The 21,266-nt window shown below is 32.7% G+C and overlaps 1 protein-coding gene and 1 long non-coding RNA gene across 2 annotated transcripts; both read right to left on the bottom strand.

Annotated features, from left to right (window-relative positions):
* Nucleotides 1-13,307: 13,307 nt before the first annotated feature.
* On the bottom strand, nt 13,308-14,744 carry LOC132742877 (RNA-binding protein RO60-like). Its single transcript, XM_060731381.1, has 3 exons — nt 14,710-14,744; nt 13,775-13,831; nt 13,308-13,585 (listed from the first exon to the last, which is right to left on the bottom strand). Exons 1-3 carry the CDS (start codon nt 14,742-14,744, stop codon nt 13,384-13,386), a joined length of 294 nt encoding a protein of 97 aa, XP_060587364.1. The 3' UTR covers nt 13,308-13,383.
* Nucleotides 14,745-15,839: 1,095 nt separating this feature from the next.
* LOC132742886 (uncharacterized) lies at nt 15,840-21,061 on the bottom strand. Its single transcript, XR_009627498.1, has 3 exons — nt 20,899-21,061; nt 20,556-20,714; nt 15,840-17,681 (listed from the first exon to the last, which is right to left on the bottom strand). It is a non-coding gene; the product is annotated as an uncharacterized LOC132742886 (long non-coding RNA).
* Between the last annotated feature and the right edge of the window lie 205 nt (nt 21,062-21,266).

Here is a 21,266-nt window from a genome sequence, read left to right as displayed (position 1 = left end):
AAATTTTTGCGTAAAATTCTATTGGCCGAGCCTGACTTTTCGCATGAAGGTTCATATTTAAGAAATTGTACCGCATTAATGTAATTTGTTAGAGACATTTCAAACCTATATGACTGTATTTGTATAACACTAAATTACTAGGAAATGAGTATAAAGTTTGGCTTAACTTAAATTTTGGATTCATTTAGGTCTCAACCCGGTACGGAATTAGACCCAGCCCATTGTAGTCTAGAAAGTAGTTCTTTAAAATTATGAAATGGCCCAATTTAAGTCATCTCTAGTTAGATTGTTCATAATTAAAGTGTATTTATTGCATGTGTGTAGTTTTTGTGAGTTATATGATGACTTTAAAAGTTGTTTTTTGTGTATTCTCCAGGAACTCATTTGTTGGTGGAAGGATTAAAGATGTACTACCCACCAGCTGTCAGGAGTTTTTAAAGTGGTGAATTTAAACAGTGTTACAACAGAATGAAGATTTCTGAAAAAAGTAGATGGCTAACCTATTATATTTTGGGCATCATTTGACTTAGATAGTGTTAATGCTTAAAGTTGAAGACAGTATATAATTCATCAAGAACATTGGAATCCAGAATTAAACCTCAAATTTGACTGATTTACTATAGAACTAATAGTACGAAAATTCACCGGGCCGAGTCCTAATGGCCTCGGCCCGGTGAATTTTCGTACTATTTGTTCTATAGTAAATCAGTCAAATTTGAGGCTTAATTCTGGATTCCACTGTTCTTGATGAATTATATACTGTCTTCAACTTTAAACGTTAACACTATCTAAGTCCAATGAGGCCCAAAATATAATAGGTTAGCCATCTACTTTTTTCCGAAATCTTCATTCTGTTGTAACACTGTTTAAATTCACCACTTTTAAAACTCCTGACAGCTGGTGGGTAGTACATCTTTAATCTAATCTGGTTCCCTGTCCTATTATGGTTCCCATCCAAGATGGTATTTTTTAGAAGTTCGCAGGGGACCAGTCTAATCTTTAATCCTTCCACCAACAAATGAGTTCCTGGAGAATACACAAAAAACAACTTTTAAAGTCATCATATAACACACAAAAACTACACACATGCAATAAATACACTTAAATTATGACCAATCTAACTAGAGATGACTTAAATTGGGCCATTTCAAAATTTTAAAGAACTACTTTCTAGACTACAATGGGTTCGGTCTAATTCCGTACCGGGTTGTGACCTAATACCGCCATTTTGCATACGGATACGATTTGGGTTAAATAATACCACGGATTTATATTACATAATATAAATCCGTGATAATACTAAATATAATGTTAGTTTCAACGTACTTTATAGGTTGCACACCATTATATTGTATCAAGTGTGCGGATTTTAAAATTATTATCTATTTGATATTAAATTGAATACGGAATACATAGAATGAAAGAAATGTGTGAGTATATTCTACTAAAAGCAAATAGGGCTATCGTGAAGTCGTCGCAAATCTTACCATAGGCTACTGCAATTATCAGCGGAATATTTGTTCCGGAACATTTATTCTGTTTACAAACAATAGGCATGTAAATTAAATACATAAAATAACATGGACATTCTATGTTCCAAAAGGCCATAATTGTAAGTGTTACAGTATCGTCAATAATTAGTACCTTGAAAAAATCTTCATTGATTGTCTAGATCTAAAAATTATTCCTTAAAATCACACTGATTTATTATGCTCCCCGAAAAATTTCGGGGGAGCAAATAGTTGGTGCCTTGTCCGTCTGTCTGTCCGTCCGTCTGTTCGTCCGTTGTCTTGTCCGGAGCATAACTTGAAAACCCTTCGAGATTATTTGTTGAAACTTCATACAATGGTAGAGGGCATTGAGGGGGAGTGCAGTGTCAAAGAACCATAACTCTATTTTGCCCGGTTTTTTTAATTATCTCCCCTTATAGAAAAATCTTGTCCGGGGCATAACTCTCAAACTATAAGAGATATCAACATGAAACTTTGTAGGTGAATAGATCTCAATGGGTTGATAAGAACATAAGTGAATAAGAACAATAACTCTTTTTGTCCTAATTTTGGAGTTATTGCATTTTGTTAATTTTAACACTTTGAACTTTGTCCGGAACATAACTCTAAAACTATAAGAGATATCAAGATGAAACATTGTAGGTAGATAGATCTCATTGAGTAGAGGTGCAGTGCAAAAGAACCATAACTCTGTTAAGCCTCATTTTTGAATTATCTCCCCTTTTAGAAAAATTTTGTCCAGGACATAGCTGTAAAACTATAAGAGATATCAACATGAAACTTTGTAGGTAGATATATCTCAATGGGTAGATGTGCAGTGCACAAGAATCATAACTCTACCTTGCCTAATTCTGGAGTTATTGCCCTTTGTTTATTTTTACTTTTTGAAGTTGTACGGGACATAACTCGGAAATCATAAGAGATATCAGCAAGAAACTTTGTAGGTTGATAGATCACATTGATTAGAAGTGCAGTGCAAAGTGTACTTTCCTGTGTCCAAAACCTATTCGGGGAGCATCACCCGGCTCAAACCGGGCTCTTGTATATCTTGGAAATTAGTGTAAATGAAACAATTATACGAAACACATTGTAGTTCTATGTGTAAAGATATATTTTAAGCGCAACTAAGTTGTTTGTGTTGTTATCATATCCCCCCCCCCCTCTCCCGAAACGAAGTAAAGGGTGGTAAATAGAAGTCAGCCGGTCGGTCCAATTCATTGTTTCCGGACGATAACCAGAGTTAAGAATTAGTGTTTGTAATCATGCATGGTATATAACAACCTCATGAAAAATCCCTGGTTGGAAGTGCCTTTGGACCTTCTGGGATCAATGTCACTGCTAATTAAAATAGAAAAACTGTTTCCGGACAATGACTAGTGTTAGCAAAAAAATATTGTAATCAAACATTGTAAATATAGCAAGCTTATATAAAAACCCTGGTTGGAATTGCTTTCTGATCCCCTGGGGTCAAAATCATTGCAACAGTTACTTAAAATAGAAAATAGTTTCCAGACAAAAGCAAAAGTTAGCAATCTGATACTGTAATCAAACTTGCCATATAGCAACCTTAAAAAAAGACGCGAGTCGGATTGCATTTGGGCACCTTATAGACAAATTCAATGTTACATTTACTATAAAAAGAAAATGGGTTTCCAAATTGTTAACTAGAGTTAGCTATAAAGTAGTGTAGTTAAACAGCAGACTAGTGTGTAAATACCATGCTTGGGATTTCTTTTCGTTTCACTTCGTTAGGTCAAGTCAATGCCACTGTTACTAAAAATAGAAAAAATGGTTTGTTATCAGTTACAAATTATTTATCAGTTAATGATTAACCTGTCCGTCTGTCCTGTTTTTGTTTGGGGTCCGCCCGGGATCCTTCCCATTTTTCTTGTGCTGGCTATGGGTTGCTTCTTTTGAACGCCCTTTTTCCTTTTTATCTTTTTTACTATTTTTTACAAAAAAAAGGTGTTAAATGTCGTTAAAAATATTTTAGTAGAAAGGTTTGAAAAACCCTAGTTTTAGACTGTTTTTTGACCCCCAATTTTTAAGGGTCACTGTTACTAAAGATAAAAAATTGTTTCTAGAAGATTATTTTTTGTAATGATTATTTGTACATAGATGAAATATCATAGAATATAGGTCGAGTAAAAGTTTTGCTTCAGACCACATTTTTTCAAAAGATTAAAGGTTGCTGGTGCGGGTATGAATCAACTTTTAAATAGCTCTTCTTGTTGTTGTTCCTGCTGGTGGTGCTGATAAAGCTGTTTTTTTATTTCGTTGTATTTTGTTATTCAGTTACATATCAGGAACATATCAGAATATTTCATATATTAACATATATGTTATTATATAGGTTTTATTTGTTTGGGTCGTCAGACCAAACAAATAATGTTAGCGAAATTTCAGAGTCTAAACTTGTTAATTCCAAATGCCGAAAGTAGTCCACTCTTTGAAGCGGTTAATTCCCTTTTGTATGTAGACTAACGCCGAAAAATTCAGGGGAGATCACTGCGTAAAGATGGTCAAAGACAGGCGCCTTATTTTTCAAGCAAAGTAATTCCCGAATGGTCGAAGATTTCTAATATTCTTTTATTGTATTTCTGATCGAAAATAAGTAAATACAAAGCGGACATTCAATCTCTGACACAGAAGTTTACGACAAACCTAACAACAAGTAGTTCTCAAAACAGCTTAAAAACTAGCGATTTAAAAAAGAAAAGAAATATTTTTATTTTGTTACAAGTATCCAACAAATTACAACGCATTCAAAGTTTAAAAATAGCGTTGGCTTATTAGAATTGTCAATAAAAATGCACGATCACAAATTACGCGGATGAATATGATTTTATCAATGAAAATACTATTTTTAGCGATGTCGATTACCGAATACTACACACAAACCGAGTAGTGGAATAATATAGATTCTACATGTCGGACTGTTTTGGGCGAGAAGGTTTTCGCTAAAATATTTACTTCAGTTTTAAACAACAGGTTTATCCTGAACAAAATACCTCGAAATTAATAAGGATTACAAACCCGAAATGCAATGGAAGTTCTAAATTTAGAATGACTTGATGTTATTCAGACATTGTTTGTATAACTTCTCCGTGGTACAGGGGTAACGCGCTCGCTTAGTGAGTGAGAGGTCTCTAGTTCAAATCCCAGTCAAGGAAACTTTTTTTTGTTAAATTCTTTTTTAAGTGTCTTTGTTAAGGAAGTAGCCATGATATGCAAGGATAAAGTGTGGCTGTCGTAAAAAAATGAACATAAATGATTTTTTTGATGCAACTCTAGTTATGCAGAATTCCGTATGTATCAAACTCTGGTGCCTTGCAAAATGAATTATAATACATAAAATTAAACTTATACGGGAAAATGCATACAGATATACAGTACGATTTAGGTTGCAAAGATCAGAAAATACCACAGAACTTGCAGCCCTTTGATTCTTTATAAATATACATGCTTATAGTAAGCTCCAGGATTATTTACATCTTTGTTAAACAACAGTTATTTAGTCGTTACAAGCCCTAATTTAGAATAATATGGTTTTCTTCAGGCCGTTCACATATAAATTCACGGTGGCTGAAGGGTTTTCGGGCTCGCTTAGGAAGCGAGAGGTCTGGAGTTCAAATCCCAGTAAAGGTAACTCTTTTTTTCAAATTATTTAAGTCAAATTAACATTTGATTGAGTATCAGTGTTGCAATTAGTCTTATAGCCAATTTACTACAATTAAAACGCTGTAAAGCATTGGTGGCACTATACAACCTGCACCTTTCTTACATTCTGAGACCCAAACAAATTCAGCGCCTTCTGTGCTTTGATTACTATACGTGATTATGAACCGTATTGTCCATCCTTCCATTGCGTATGTTCGGAATTTATATCTGTTTTTTAGATATTGGATTGGAATATAGCAACTTACCTAATGATTACTCAAGCTAGAACAAAAATTATTTTTACATATTGATTCATCTTTTCCCATTGACTGTGTCTCATTAAATGTCGGAACGGGGTTTACAGCCTGCTTATTATTGATACATTTTGAAGGTATTAACATAATCATTCGTCTACTATAGTTTGCCTAGTGCAAGAACCATTCATTTTTTTCTGCCACAATTTCAAACCTCTACTTTTTTTAATTGTCCCTTTAAATTTTATGACTTGTCTACATTTTAACACTATACTATTTTTCTAAATATTATACGAGTATAATACTTTTGAAAGAGCGTGTATCGTATCCACATTCATTTTATTTAAAACATACGAGTCTTGATGTCTGTAAATTATAGAAAAAGAGAAGGAAAATATTTATTGTTGTTCAACAACATAATGGTTTGACTCCCTTGATATATAAATAACTAACTTAAAGATAAAGACAGTCTTGTCTCCCTTGATAGATTATAGATAAGACAAACACTGCATTAAGGAAATACTAATTACCGACAAGTACAAATGTTGCTGCAATGCAGCAATTGAGAAGCTCCGCGCAAAAAAAATGTGCTCATTACAGATACCTTACCAAATTATTCCTACGCACAGGTCATGTTATATTCAGATTAAGTACTATTGTAGATTTTTTCCGAATGTTTTGTAAACCATTTTTTGCATAATTATACTTATCTTATTCACTGTCCATAACTGTCCATCGTTAAAAAGAGGGGAAAATATTTAATATAAAAAATGCTTTCACTGATGCCTACCTGGTAAGGAAAGTAATTCCATTGAATACAAACAAGACTTACAAGACTTGTAAATGTTATGTGACATGACTGTATTGTGTTCTGTTTCAGTAACAGAATATAGATGATAGAAATATCAAAGTCTGTTATAATTGTAACAAATATACAAATAGTAACAAAAGGGACTGATATTATAATATAGTAATATTACATATATATTTTTCATGTCAAATTAAAATCAAAGCACAGAAGGCGCTGAATTTGTTTGGGTCTCAGAATGTAAGAAAGGTGCAGGTTGTGAGATTATATGTATAGTGCCGCCAATGCTTTCCAGCGTTTTAATTGAAGTAAATTGGCTATAAGACTAATTGCAACACTGATATTCAATCCAATGTTTATTTGACTTTAACAATTTGAAAAAAAAATGAGTTACCTTTACTGGGATTTGAACTCCAGACCTCTCGCTTCCTAAGCGAGCCCGAAAACTCTTCAGCCACGGTGAATTTATATGTCAACGGCCTGAAGAAAACCATATTATTCTAAATTAGGGCTTGTAACGACTTTAACTGTTGTTTAACACAGATGTAAATAATCCTGGAGCTTACTATAAGCATGCATATTTATAAAGAACCAAAGGGCTGCAAGTTCTGTGGTATTTTCTGATCTTTGCAATCTAAATCGTACTGTATATCTGTATGCATTTTCCTGTATAAGTTTATTTTTATGTATTATAATTCATTTTGCAAGGCACCAGAGTTTGATACATACGGAATTCTGCATAACTAGAGTTGCATCAAAAATCATTTATGTTCATTTTTTACGACAGCCACACTTTATCCTTGCATATCATGGCTACTTCCTTAACAAAGACACTTAAAAAAGAATTTAATAAAAAAAAAAGTTTCCTCGACTGGAATTCGATCTCGAGACCTCTCACTCTGTAAGCGAGCGCGTTACCACTATACCACGGAGAAGTTATACACACACTAAGGCTGAATAACATCAAGTCATTCTAAATTTAGAACTTCCATTGCATTTCGGGTTTGTTATCCTTATTAATTTCGAGGTATTTTGTTCAGGATAAACCTGTTGTTTAAAATTGAAGTAAATATTTTAGCGAAAATCTTCTCGCCCAAACAGTCCGACATGTAGAATCTATATATTCCACTACTCGGTTTGTGTAGTATTCGGTAATTGACATCGCTAAAAATAGTATTTTCATTGATAAAATCATATTCATCCGCGTAATTTGTGATTGTGCATTTATTGACAATTCTATAAGCCAACGCTATTGTTTAACTTTGAATGCGTTGTAATTTGTTGGATACTTGTAACAAAATAAAATATTTCTTTCTTTTAAATCGGTAGTTTTAGGCTGTTTTGAGAACTACTTGTTGTTAAGTTTGTCGTAAACTTCTGTGTCAGAGATTGAATGTCCGCTTTGTATTTACTTATTTTCGATCAGAAAATACAATAAAACAATATTAGAAATCTTCGACCATTCGGGAATCACTTTGCTTGAAAATTAACGCGCCTGTCTTAGACCATCTTTACGCAGTGATCTCCCCTGAATTTTTCGGCGTTGATGTACATACAAAAGGGAAGTAACCGCTTCAAAAAAGTGGACTTCTTTCGGCATTTGCAATTAACAACATTAGACTCTGAAATTTCGCTACCATTATTTGTTTGGTCTGACGACCCAAACAGATAAAAATGGTTTCTTTCAATACTGAAAGTAGAACACACTCTGGAATGAAAAAAATGGGATGAATTTCCAAAAGACCAAATTTAAGATTTTTTTGTTTGTTATACACGCGTTACATGGTGATACAGTATTTATCAATATAATAGAAGACTGTTACCTGAATTTAAGGTAGGTATGAGGAAATTCACTTATATCATATTCGTGCAAGACAAAGATATGAATGCTATTTGACATTGGTAATATATAAAAAAAACTATTGTTAATTAATTTTTAGGGAGAATAATATATATTTTATGTTGAATTTCTTTAAAACCATCCATAAAACACATTACACTTCATGTTCAAACTGAAGATCAATGTTTCTGTTGTTGTCATGATATCTATCTATAGCCTATGCTTAAGGTGATTCCGCTTTGTCAGTCATGTTTGTTTTAACTTAAGTCTGTCCAAAGTGAAAGTAGGCCAAAATTCATATAACAACAAAGCTCTTATTGTAAAATGATGAACCATTTGAAAATTCACTTCCAGGTTTTTATTTTAAGGACAATTATAAACAAAAATAAAAATGATAACAATAAGAACATTTACCTTGAATGTGCTACATTTCTGAAGACCAAAAACATTTTGTTGCAAAGTTTTATGCACATTTCATGTATTGCAAAATCCTTTTAAAAGTCTGTTTTAGTGCCAACAAAAGCTATTTTTTTTTATAGCAAATACAAAAATCTTTCAAAACTTAACTCCAAATAAATCAGTATCTCACGTCCTTCTAAGCACATGACCTCCATTATTTTTTGTAAAAAAGTAGTGCAAGAAAACAATCATCATTTATAGCCTTATGAACTACAATTAAAATGAAAACACAATCAAACTTTAAAATCTAACCTTTTTATGTGTAACAGTGAAGTGTGTCTGTTTGTCATGTACACAAGAAATAGGTAAATGATGTTTATTTTCATGGTACTACTTTTTTACATATGCCATGGAGGCCATGTTTTTTCAAGGTCAGATAAACTACTTTCCTAAGATTTATGTTTTTATTTGTTTGGGTCGTCAGACCAAACAAATAATGGTAGCGAAATTTCAGAGTCTAATGTTGTTAATTGCAAATGCCGAAAGTAGTCCACTTTTTTGAAGCGGTTACTTCCCTTTTGTATGTACACTAAAGCCGAAAAATTCAGGGGAGATCACTGCGTAAAGATGGTCAAAGACAGGCGCATCAATTTTCAAGCCAAGTAATTCCCGAATGGTCGAAGATTTCTAATATTGTTTTATTGTATTTTCTGATCGAAAATAACTAAATACAAAGCGGACATTCAATCTCTGACACAGAAGTTTACGACAAACCTAACAACAAGTAGTTCTCAAAACAGCTTAAAACTAGCGATTTAAAAGAAAGAAATATTTTATTTTGTTACAAGTATCCAACAAATGACAACGCATTTAAAGTTAAACAATAGCGTTGGCTTATAGAATTGTCAATAAATGCACAATCACAAATTACGCGGATGAATATGACTTCATCAATGAAAATACTATTTTTAGCCATGTAGATTACCGAATACTACACAAACCGAGTAGCGGAATATATAGATTCTACATGTCGGACTGTTTGGGCAAGAGGATTTTCGCTAAAATATTTACTTCAATTTTAAACAACAGGTTTACCCTGAACAAAATACCTCGAAATTATTAAGGATTACAAATCTGAATGCAATGGAAGTTCTAAATTTAGAATGACTTGATGTTATTCAGCCTTAGTATGTGTATAACTTCTCCTTGGTACAGTGGTAACGCGCTCGCTTAGTGAGTGAGAGGTCTCGAGTTCGAATCCCAGTCGAGGAATTTTTTTTTTTTGTTAAATTCTTTTTTTAAGTGTTTTTGTTAAGGAAGTAGCCATGATTTACAAGGATAAAGTGTGGCTGTCGTAAAAAAAGTACATAAATGATTTTTTGATGCAACTCTAGTTATGCAGAATTCCGTATGTGCCTTACAAAATTAATTATAATACATAAAAATAAACTTATACAGGAAAATGCATACAGATATACAGTACGATTTAGATTGCAAAGATCAGAAAATACCAAAGAACTTGCAGCCCTTTGATTCTTTATAAATATACATGCTTATAGTAAGCTTCAGGATTATTTACATCTGTGTTAAACAACAGTTAAAAGTCGTTACAAGCCCTATTTTAGAATAAGATGGTTTTCTTCAGGCCGTTCACATATAAATTTAACCGTGGCTGAAGGGTTTTCGGGCTCGCTTAGGAAGCGAGAAGTCTGGAGTTCAAATCCCAGTAAAGGTAACTCATTTTTTTAAATTGTTAAAGTCAAATAAACATTGGATTGAATATCAGTGTTGCAATTAGTCTTATAGCCAATTTACTACAATTAAAACGCTGGAAAGCATTGGTGGCACTAAACATATAATCTCACAACCTGCACCTTTCTTACATTCTGAGACCCAAACAAATTCAGCGCCTTCTGTGCTTTGATTAAAAGTTTTTGTTTGTATTTTCTGCAAAAAGTACCATTTGTTTGCACTAAAAAAGACTTTAAACTGGATTTTGCCATTCATGAAATGTGCATAAATATTTGCAACAGAATGTTTTTGGTCTTCAGAAATGTAGCCCATTCAAGGTAAAATTCTTATTGTTATCATTTTTATTTTTGTTTAAATATAGAATTTGAAGTGTACTTGCAAATAGCTCATCATATAACAATGTGAGCTTTGTTGATATATGAATTTTGGCCTACTCTCACTTTGGTTAACAAACTTGGCTGACAGAGCGAATAACCTTAAGGAGGGTCCATCCGATCGCAAGGCTACGAAATGCAGCTTTCGCTGTCGAGTACGGACCCACGCCCCGGAACATGTCAGCATTCATACCATTTTCACAAAGTGGTGAGCTGTATCAATGACGCCAATGAAATGTAACATAATATACTAAAGTTTAATTATTTCAAAACAACCAATATATCAACATGTTATTATTAAACATTTAATTTCATAAATATAAATTAAAAATAATTTTCAAAAGCAAAATTGTTAAAATCTTTCGCCTGAAATCTTCTTTATATTGACAAATTCAATCACTAATAGTATACTTGATATGCTATGTCAAAATGTAACAAATTATAATTGCATGTACTACTAAAAAAGGGAAATAACAAATGTATAACATTTATAGCTATTTATAGCTTTTGAATTTATGTAACAGCAGAACTGCTTTCCGGTTCTCATTCATTAATACGACATGCTGCGAATCATCGACGGGAAACCAATATAGAAATCGAAAGGAGTTCTTGAATGCGGATTTACTTTTAGCTGTTAATCGAAAGGATTTATTGCTCAAATCCGGGCCCATGGACAAAAAAAATAGTAAACATGGACAAAAAAAATAGTAAACACAAATAGCTCCGCGCCTGTGGGCGCGGAGCAATAATAACTATGGTGGCATATTTCTGCCACCAGATAATCTGATAACTAACTAGTTAATTAAGAGGTTAACTAGTTACGTAACTAGTTAACGTCTTAATTAACTAGTTAGTTATCAGGTTAACTAGTTACGTAACTAGTTAATTTTTTCAATGAATAAAAGATCATAACGGGAAATAAATGCATGTTAGTGCCTGCAACTGCTATCCTTTTATTATATTATCAGCTTAATATTAAGAGGTTAACTAGTTACGTATTTACGTCACTAGTTAACCTCTTAACTAACTAGTTCATTAAGAGGTTAACTAGTTACGTAACTAGTTAACCCGTTATCACTTAGAATAAATAGATATTGCATAATATTTGGAATAACCGTACTGTACCATAATCCTTCTTCCGCATATGCGCGGGGTATGTCTAAAATACGAAAAAACGGTTATATTCGCGAAAATAGCATTTTGACTAAAATACGGAAATAAGCTAGGTTATTTATGATGAAAATAAAATTTTGATACAAATCTGAAAATATGGTAAGTTTTGAGGTAGATAATTTTAGCGTTTTTGGCTAAAATAAGGTAATTTTCGCGAAAATAATATTTTGAGAAAAATCTGATAAAAGGGTTAGTTATGCCGAAAATAACATTATTATTTTCCTTTAAGAAATCCTGGTATCGATAGGCCCGGTATCAATGTCCCCAACAATCAACCATGGCTTTTGATATTGTTATTTATGCATGCATTTGTTTATAAATTTTCTCTTTCACTTGTATGCTTTATATGCAATTAATCATGCTTAGAAAATATTTTAGTATGTCACATGATATAGAAGCTAAATTAAACTTATCATTTAAAAAGAAATGTTATAATTACGTTTCTTAATAAATATGTTTGAATCTTGAATCTTTGACTATGTTACAAATACAATAGTTTGATTGAACGAAGAATAATATGTTTAACTACTGTGGACTCAGTTTGATTGAACCTGTTCATGACTGACAGTGATTAGTGCCAGCTACCGGTCATTATCCCATAGAAGAGATAGTTGCTGAACTTATATCTTTTAAAAAAGAAAATATTTATAATTATAAATCAGCCAAAGCCGATACATCGGTAATTATGGAACCTTAGTGTACAGAAAATCTCTTATTTTTCAGTATCAATACTGGATACAAACTGAACGAAATTAAAACAACTACATGATAGCGAATAAAAGATCAAATGTGCAAATTAACAATTGATACACTGATAACGATGACTAATTATCATTCCGTTTTATTGGTCCCTAATTCACAGGTACGGCATAATATAAAAAGAAATGTTGTTATACAAATCTTAATGTTATGGTTGTACTGCCAAATGGTGGTAAGAATATATAGTTCCCGGTTCTTCTAACATATAAGAATAGTAAAAACCCTTGTTTACAGATGTTATAACACACACTCTTTATCACTGAGTACTATATACAAACCCACTAACCAAGTGGTTTGTTAGAAATCTAAATGAATCAATGTTATATAATACATGTAATAAACAATGACAAAACCTTGACTTTTAGGAATGTTAATTATTAGTAAAAAAAGATTTTTATTAAGTTGCTTTGTCTGATTTCAATGGTTGCAAGAACACGGAGTACATAGCCGTTTTACATAACCAAATTACTCATCAACTGTCGTTATAGCGGACCAATATTATACTTGTTACTGACTTCTTTGGTGTTACAAGGTCATTATACAATTTGCCGATGCTGCGTATATGAATAATACAAATGTAAACACAATCTTATAAAATCCAACGTTTTCAACGTGCAATTAAACAGGTGGAACTTAACATTGCGTTTGATGAATTCATGGCAGCAGTCAAATATATCACAAAACAAGATACGCAATAACAAGAAGTCCTTTACCTTATTTTACAATAACATAGGTTTTGTGCCAAACTATTCATAATGTGGTTACTTATATACTAAAACAATCAATGAAAGTAATGTAAAAATATATACAGTATATGATACAAGAAGACCATGATTTATGATGTGTTTTTGTCTTATATATGTCCTTTTGTGAATTCCGATATGATCCATGGGGCGTTGGCGTCAACCCCGACAATATCCAACACTAAAGGATCCCCCTGATCTGATAAAGTGAGATCTGTAGCATTCATTGCACATACAACCAATCTAACTTCTGAATTCCCAAAGTATTCTCTGTATTTTATGAGGGCTTCATACGGATGTACATTCCCACCACTAAAACACAAAAACACAAACAATAGAATTCAACTTTAACCCCACACGACAAGTACGTCTTATAATCTGGTACTAAAAGCCTACATGTGTTAAAAGTGGAAATTCAAAAAAAGCAATGATGAGGTAAAGCAAATGAAAAAAAAATATTACAGACTCGCATTGATTGAATTTGTCTACGAAAAGACTTACCAAGTTTCACTATCTGTGTAGTAAACAAACACATCGTATTTTTCATTTCGATTGCGTCTTTTATCGGTTGTGCACAGTCATTAACTCTTGGGTGACTTGCATTTCTAATTTTTTGTTCAACGTGTTCAAGCTTGTCCGTTGGCAGGATATCAAGATCTTCAACTCTTTCACCACCAAATGCTGTAATGAAATAAGATAAATATAAGTCAATAATAGCCGTTAATTATAATGAAAACATGCTAACATATTAGCTTCTTTTTTCATTGATTTGATAATGCATCTTTGATTTTGCGGTTTGGATTGAAATACATTTCTAAATAGATTGCCTAGTTTCCGAACAAAAACCTTAATTCAAGGTATAATTTAATGATACTACATTTTCCTTTTTGGATATTGTTTAATCACCATTTTTTTTATTTTGAAGTTCATTAATATATCTTTGCATGCAATACTTTGTAGCATCGCTTTAAAATTTCTTTTTAAAGAAATCATAAACGATATATTTTCGTGTGTGATTATGTACGAATTGTTTCAAAAGAAATTGCAATATTAATTACATATTTGAAAGCAAATTTTCGACCATTGTGTGTATACTGATTAACAGAAAATAAAAGAACATACACTTTATAATACAGTTTTCCTTGTTCTTGCAACCAGCATCAGCATTGCAGCAGCATCCATCGATTGTGTTATACTTTCGAAAACCAGTACAAAAGAATTTCATTATATGCCTTTATTTTAATACAATCCTCTAGTAGAAAATAAAATCAAAGCGCTGAAAGCACTGCTGGGGGCGCATTCTGTTGATTGTATAGTGGTCTATTGTTACAAGCAGATGCCATTCCTACTTTCAAAGAAGAAAACACATTTTTACAAGATTATTCGATAAGAATAAGTAGAATTATCCTAGTCATCTGAACGTCGGCGTCTATCACCTCAATTTTTCCCGAAGTCCATTGACATATGGCATTAAAACTTTGCACACTTGATCCAGATCAGGCACTCATATGTTAAAGATTGCCTATGGCTTCAAGATATTTTCGTATTCCATAGACATCTGGCTTTGAAATAAATTGAAATTTTATACATTTCTTTGCGAGCATACTAGCTAGGACTCTCTCCAATGCTTATATCTGTAGAATGGGTTTTAAAAAAAAATTTGGTCCTTTTGTGAACTTGAATATTTTAAATAACCAAGGTTCTTCTATTGTCAAGCACTAAGCATATAGTTAAGTGTGCTGTCCTACCAACAGCTAATGTTTGCATACCTTGTAAAATATAACTCCTTCAAACTTTTGTTCAGTTATTATTATACTAACACAAGAACTGTCTGAGGACAGTAAGGCTCGACTATTCGAAAAAAGTTGTCACAAGGGTGTTTATATTATACTAACACAAGAACTGTCCGAGGACAGTAAGGCTCGACTATTCGAAAAAAGTTGTCACAAGGGTGTTAATTGAGTATAAAAATGCTTACCTATGAATACATAAAACTGACCGAAAATGTACAAAGGCTTGGATTAAGATGTTTTATCAAGTAAATCACTGCTTTATTATCATGAATGCATAAAATTGTCCCAAAAAAGGCACAAACGCTTCAGTAGTTATGGAGATAACATGCTTACAAGCAAAACTTTACCATTAATTTCTAAGTTGAAAAAGGGGAGAAAAATCAGCCTAAATGCTAGATAAAATAATGGATCTTGGTCAGTAACCTACATGTACAATTATGACCCTAAATGCATGTGAAGTTTTAATATTGTAGGCAGAGTTATTCAACTTGTCAATCTGATGTACATTGTTACTATAAATAACTATTGTAAGTTTCAATTGAATATCTCGAGCAATAATCGAGATATTTGACTTTATAATAAACTTTAACCAACGCAGACGCGGACGCTTGGTTACTACAATAGCTCTCATATTTTTCAAATAATCGAGCTAAAAACCACGAAGTCATGGTTTAGACCATATAGTTATTCCATATGTAAATATATATGTATATATCATGGAAAACATTTCAAGATAATACAATGGATTGTAGTGTATAACACGAAAATCAGTGTACTTTAACTGTATTTATTCCAATAATCATACAAACATCTGTAAATAACTGGAACAACATATTTCTTAAATACAAGAGCGATCAGTAATCACATGTGTCGCCTCATGATGGACAATTTCATGTTGGGTCAAATTTTGTGACAGACGGACAGTGCACAACTAGTCTTGGTACTGATCATTCCTGTAAAGTTTGGATAAAATTGCACCAGTAGTTAATGAGGAGTAGTCCGGACAAGGTTTAGTGTATCTGGCAACACACAGAAAAAAACACCTTTTTATCAAAGGGCCATAACTCGGCCAAAAATCATTTAACACGAAAACCCGTGCAATATGCGCAAGGACTGGAGCTACAGATCAATCCTGTAAAGTTTCATTGAAATTGCATTAGTGGTATAAGAGAAGTAGTCCAGACAAACTTTAAAATTAAAAATTATTAAAGGGCCATAACTCTGACAAAAATCAATGAACCGGAAAATGCTGACAATATGCACAACTATATTTGGTACTGATCATTCCTGTAAAGTTTGGATGAAATTGCACCAGTAGTTTATGAGGAGTAGTCCGGACAAGTTTTGTGACGGACAGACAGACGACAGAGGCGACACAAAAACCATACAAAAAAAAAAAACTGATGATGACAGAACGGGGTATCACTTTATGCCTATATAATTTTTTTGCTCAAGTGATTTTTTTTCCGAAGAGCTACATGTGAAATTACTGCCAAATATACATAGGTAAAAACTATTTCAAAGCTGCATGCATTCATATAAATTTATTTTAAAAAATTCAAACTTGATTGAATAAAAAAAAAAATTCAAGGATAGCCCAAACTTGTTAATTATAAATAAATATATATACAGAATATTATGTTGTAGTAGCTCTCTGGGGCTTTGTATTTTGCAGCGGTGGGAAATTGATATCTTGCGAGACCAAAGGGCGAGCTAGATATCAATTTTCCAACATTGCAAGTAGAAAAATGCATAGCCTCAGAAAGCTACTACAACATAATTTTCCTTTTATAATATACCTTTTCGTTTGAAGTATAAATGATTTTCATTATACTACACTTATATAAGAAATTTCAGAAAAAGAAATGTAGCTGTCAAGAAATAAATTATGACTGACAGATGAATACCTAATTTGTGCAAAACCAGCCACACCTTTTATTATTTTGGTTGCCGTTTCCATATACTACGTTATACACAGCTAAGATCAGAACCAACGTCAAAAATAGTCCAGTCCTTTCATATATGGTACTGTATTTGTCTCTAACATAATACAGAATTTTCTAACCGTTGAAGCCTATTTGCGCTTCAAGATTATCCTGTGTTTCAGGAAGAAAATTTATAGGTATATAATAAATGCTGTCATTGACATTTCTTATGTTTATATTTATTATATGTATTTCTTGCAATCCTATTTATAGCTACAAATTCTATGAATTAAAATAGAAAATGAAGATAGCATGCAAATGGTGTTGATATTGTGTGATAAAAATTTAAAGATCATTGGAAATCATCAGAGTAACCGAATACTCGATCTGAAAAATGACCGAGTACTCGAGTATTGATTTTAGTATTTGTTGCCATCCCTAAAAAAATAAAGTACTTGACAAGATCAACTAACATCTAAATAAAAAAACTTTGAAAACAGAACTAATTATTTTGAAAAATTCACTCTGAGCTGTATTATTTAAAATGGGTGTTCAAACACATTGAAAACATTGATAAGTCATCTCATGTTCTTGGTGATGAAGTGGTGCCTCAATATAGTTATCACTGCAATCTATCTTCCCTCATAACTCCTACTATTACTGTATCTGTCAAACAAGCATCTCTGTTTTCTGAAATAGAGTTTTGAAAAAGTTTATTGCTGACCGAGATATTCCATACTTGTATGTTAACTTTTTTCAGCATCTTTTTGTTAGAATTACTCTGATTCATAAAGGTATAAAACCAAACTAGAAATGTGTCATCATGCCACGGATGCCCCCGCATGCAGCCAAAATTTCAGGTGCATTAATTATTTTTTTCATTTTAAGTTCAAAGCCCTTAAAACTTTTCAATGTTAACACAAACCATTTTCATACAATGTTCAAGGCACTGAAATGATTCAGTCTTAACCTTTTAAAAATTGCATATTTGTAGCCAAAATAATGGCTAAAAGTATGAGAGCTGAAACTGAAAGTTCAAAATTTTTCCAACATTCAGGAAAGATAAGTTTGTCTAAAATCATTGAACCTCGACCAAATTCAAACTTAAACTGCTTATTCCTAAGATGTATCTATATTATTTTCAAAGTTAAAGGGACATAACTCTGCCAAAAAATCATCGAACCATGACCAAATTCCAACTTGACCTGCCCATTCCTTTGACATATCCATATGTCAAATTTGAGTTGAATATGTAACACTGTTGGGTAGATAATGAACAGAAACTGTAAATTTCATATTATTTTCAAAGTGAAAGGGGCATTACTCTGCCAAAAATCATTGAACCATGACCAAATTCGAACTTGGCCTGGGCATTCCAAAAACATATCCATATGTCAAATTTGAGTTGAATGTGTTGTACCATTGGGGAGATAATAAACAGAAACTGAAAATTTCATATTACTTTCAAAGTGAAAGGGGCATAACTCTGCCAAAAATCATTGCACCATGACCAAATTCAAACTTGACCTGTATTTTTTTCATGACATATCCATATGAATGTGTTGTACCTTAGGGGAGATAATGAACGGAAACTGAAAATTTCATATTATTTTCGAAGTAAAAGGGGCATAACTCTGCCAAAAATCATTGAACTATGACCAAATTGGAACTTGACCTGTATTTTCTCATGACATATCCATATGTCAAGTTTGAGTTGAATGTGTTGTACCGTTGGGGAGATTATGAACGGAAACTGAAAATTTCATATAATTTTCAAAGTAAAAGGGGCATAACTCTGCCAAAAATCATCGAACCATGACCAAATTCGAACTTGACCTGTATTTTCTCATGACATATCCATATGTCAAGTTTGAGTTGAATAAGTTGTACCATTGGGGAGATAATGAACGGAAACTGAAATTTCATATTATTTTCAAAGTAAAAGGGGCATAACTCTGCCAAAAATCATCGAACCATGACCAAATTCGAACCTGACCTGTATTTTCTCATGACATATCTATATGTCAAATTTGAGTTGAATGTGTGCAACCGTTCTTAAGATAATGAACGGAAACTGATGATGACGGAATGACAGAATGACGGAAGGATGGAAGGACGGAACAGGGTAACACTATATGCCCCGGCCATTACATGGCGGGGGCATAAAAATGCGCGACCAATGCCAGAGCTCAACCCCTCTGTGCATTATTTCACAAACGAGCATCTGAGTAGAACCACCGCCTTTTTTTAAAGCTAGCTGGATTGCTTTCTCATATTAAAGAATCCATATTAAATATAATAGAACATTGATAATTGCTACACAGTCTCTTTGTAAACATAAAATAAGTATGTTTTGTGTTTACATAAAGTAGCTATGTATTAAATGTTAAAACACCACACGCTATAGGTGGTCACAATATAAATATATAGTGTTGTTAGGAAACTGACAGTTTTTTTAAGAAAGGACTCGTAAGAAGGTCTAGGAACATGGCTTCCAATGCATAGTTAATTCATTATTTCATTCAAATTAGACATATTCAAAAAGAATTGCATAGAATTCAATAAATTTTCATGATTAAAATATTTTACAGATGAGCATAGTATATCTTTAAAGGTAAGTGGTTTAGGTACATTACTTTGACTATGGACACCCCAATTAAATCTATTTATTTGCTTAGTAACACAACTTTTCAAAGTCATATAAATTTGTAAATGTGAGTGATTCTGATAATCTATATACAGTTAAGTCAAGATGAGATGATTAGATTTTACTGACTGCTTACTACATGAAGTCACTACATGTATTTCAATGTCAAATGCCTTGAGGTTTTTTGTTTTGTTTTGGGTTTTATGTCACATGGACACAGTATAGGTCATATCGCGACGTTCCAGCTTTACTGGTGGAGGAAGACCTCAGGTGCCCTTCCGTGCATTATTTCAGGCACGAACAGGCACCTGAGTAGAACCACCGACGTTCCGTAAGCTAGCTGGATAGCGTCCTCACATGAAAGAATCCAAAGTCCCTGTCAGGACTCGAACCCACAGCGGTGAGGGGCTGCCTTGAGGTGAAAGGAATGAAAACTTGAATTTCAAAATACAATTTAAGTGAATTACATGTCACAAATGAGCCGTGTCATAACAAAACCAACATAATGGGCTTGCGACCAGCATGGATCCAGACCAGCTTGCGCATCCGCGCAGTCTGATCAGGATCCATGCTGTTCGCTTACAAACCCTATTACAAGTAGAGAAACTGATAGCGAACAGTATGGATCCTGATCAGACTGCGCGGATGCTCAGGCTGGTCTGGATCCATGCTGGTCGCAAACCCATTATGTTGGTTTTGTCATGACACGGCTAAAATGTTTTTGCTATCGACTTTTGTTCCTAAATTAACAACAGATTGCATGATGAAATGATATTGAAATAATTAATATACATTTGGCTCTTAGTGCCAAGCTTACTGATTTTAAAAAAGCCTTGAGTCCGGTGTTGGCCTTTAAACAATTGTCAAACATTTAGAAAGTATTTATTAAGGAAAAGTGTATACAAATAATCATGTACCTCTTCATTATATGCCCATGACATTGAAAAAACATTGTGTCATCTGTTTACTTCAAGGTTAGTCACATTGACAGTATCACATTTTAGACTTTATCTCTCTTGATGCATTCTCAAAATGGGTCCTCTTAATTTCACATTCATCAATCTGACAAAAACCTCCTGAAAAAGAAAAGTTAGAAACATATGCCACTAATTATGTCAGTTTAAATGTCAAATAAATACTTTGAGAAACTATTTGGTCAAAATTGTAAATGTACAAAGATTTTCAAACCATGAACATTTCCTTTTTAACTTTCTAACATATATAATTTAATTATTATAATGTATGGTCTTACACTCTTACTTGAAGAAAATGTTTGCCCGGAACTGAACACTACCAATTTACCATCTTTTTAGTACCAATGAAAATAGATAGTAAAGGCCTTAATCTTTTTATTCTAAAATAACAGTTAAATAACATCTTAAGAAATTATGACTAATAAGCATGTTAAAAAAGTGAGAAGAGGCAATTTTTTGAGTCATTCCAAACAGAACTTATGTAGAAATGACTGACCAATACAGTTAATTCATATGTACTATTGAGCAAATGTTATTTACACAATTTATGGAAATTGTAACTAATTATGAATTCAATATTCATCACTCCACTTAGTGTGAAATAATTTATTCAAAAGACTTGCATTCAAGTATGATATAAAATGTATAAAGGTT

The sequence above is a fragment of the Ruditapes philippinarum genome, unplaced genomic scaffold (assembly GCF_026571515.1).
Source record: "Ruditapes philippinarum isolate M1 unplaced genomic scaffold, ASM2657151v2 ctg13683_1_1_1_1, whole genome shotgun sequence".
Taxonomy (NCBI): domain Eukaryota; kingdom Metazoa; phylum Mollusca; class Bivalvia; order Venerida; family Veneridae; genus Ruditapes; species Ruditapes philippinarum.
This window is presented reverse-complemented; position numbering and strand designations above follow the sequence as displayed.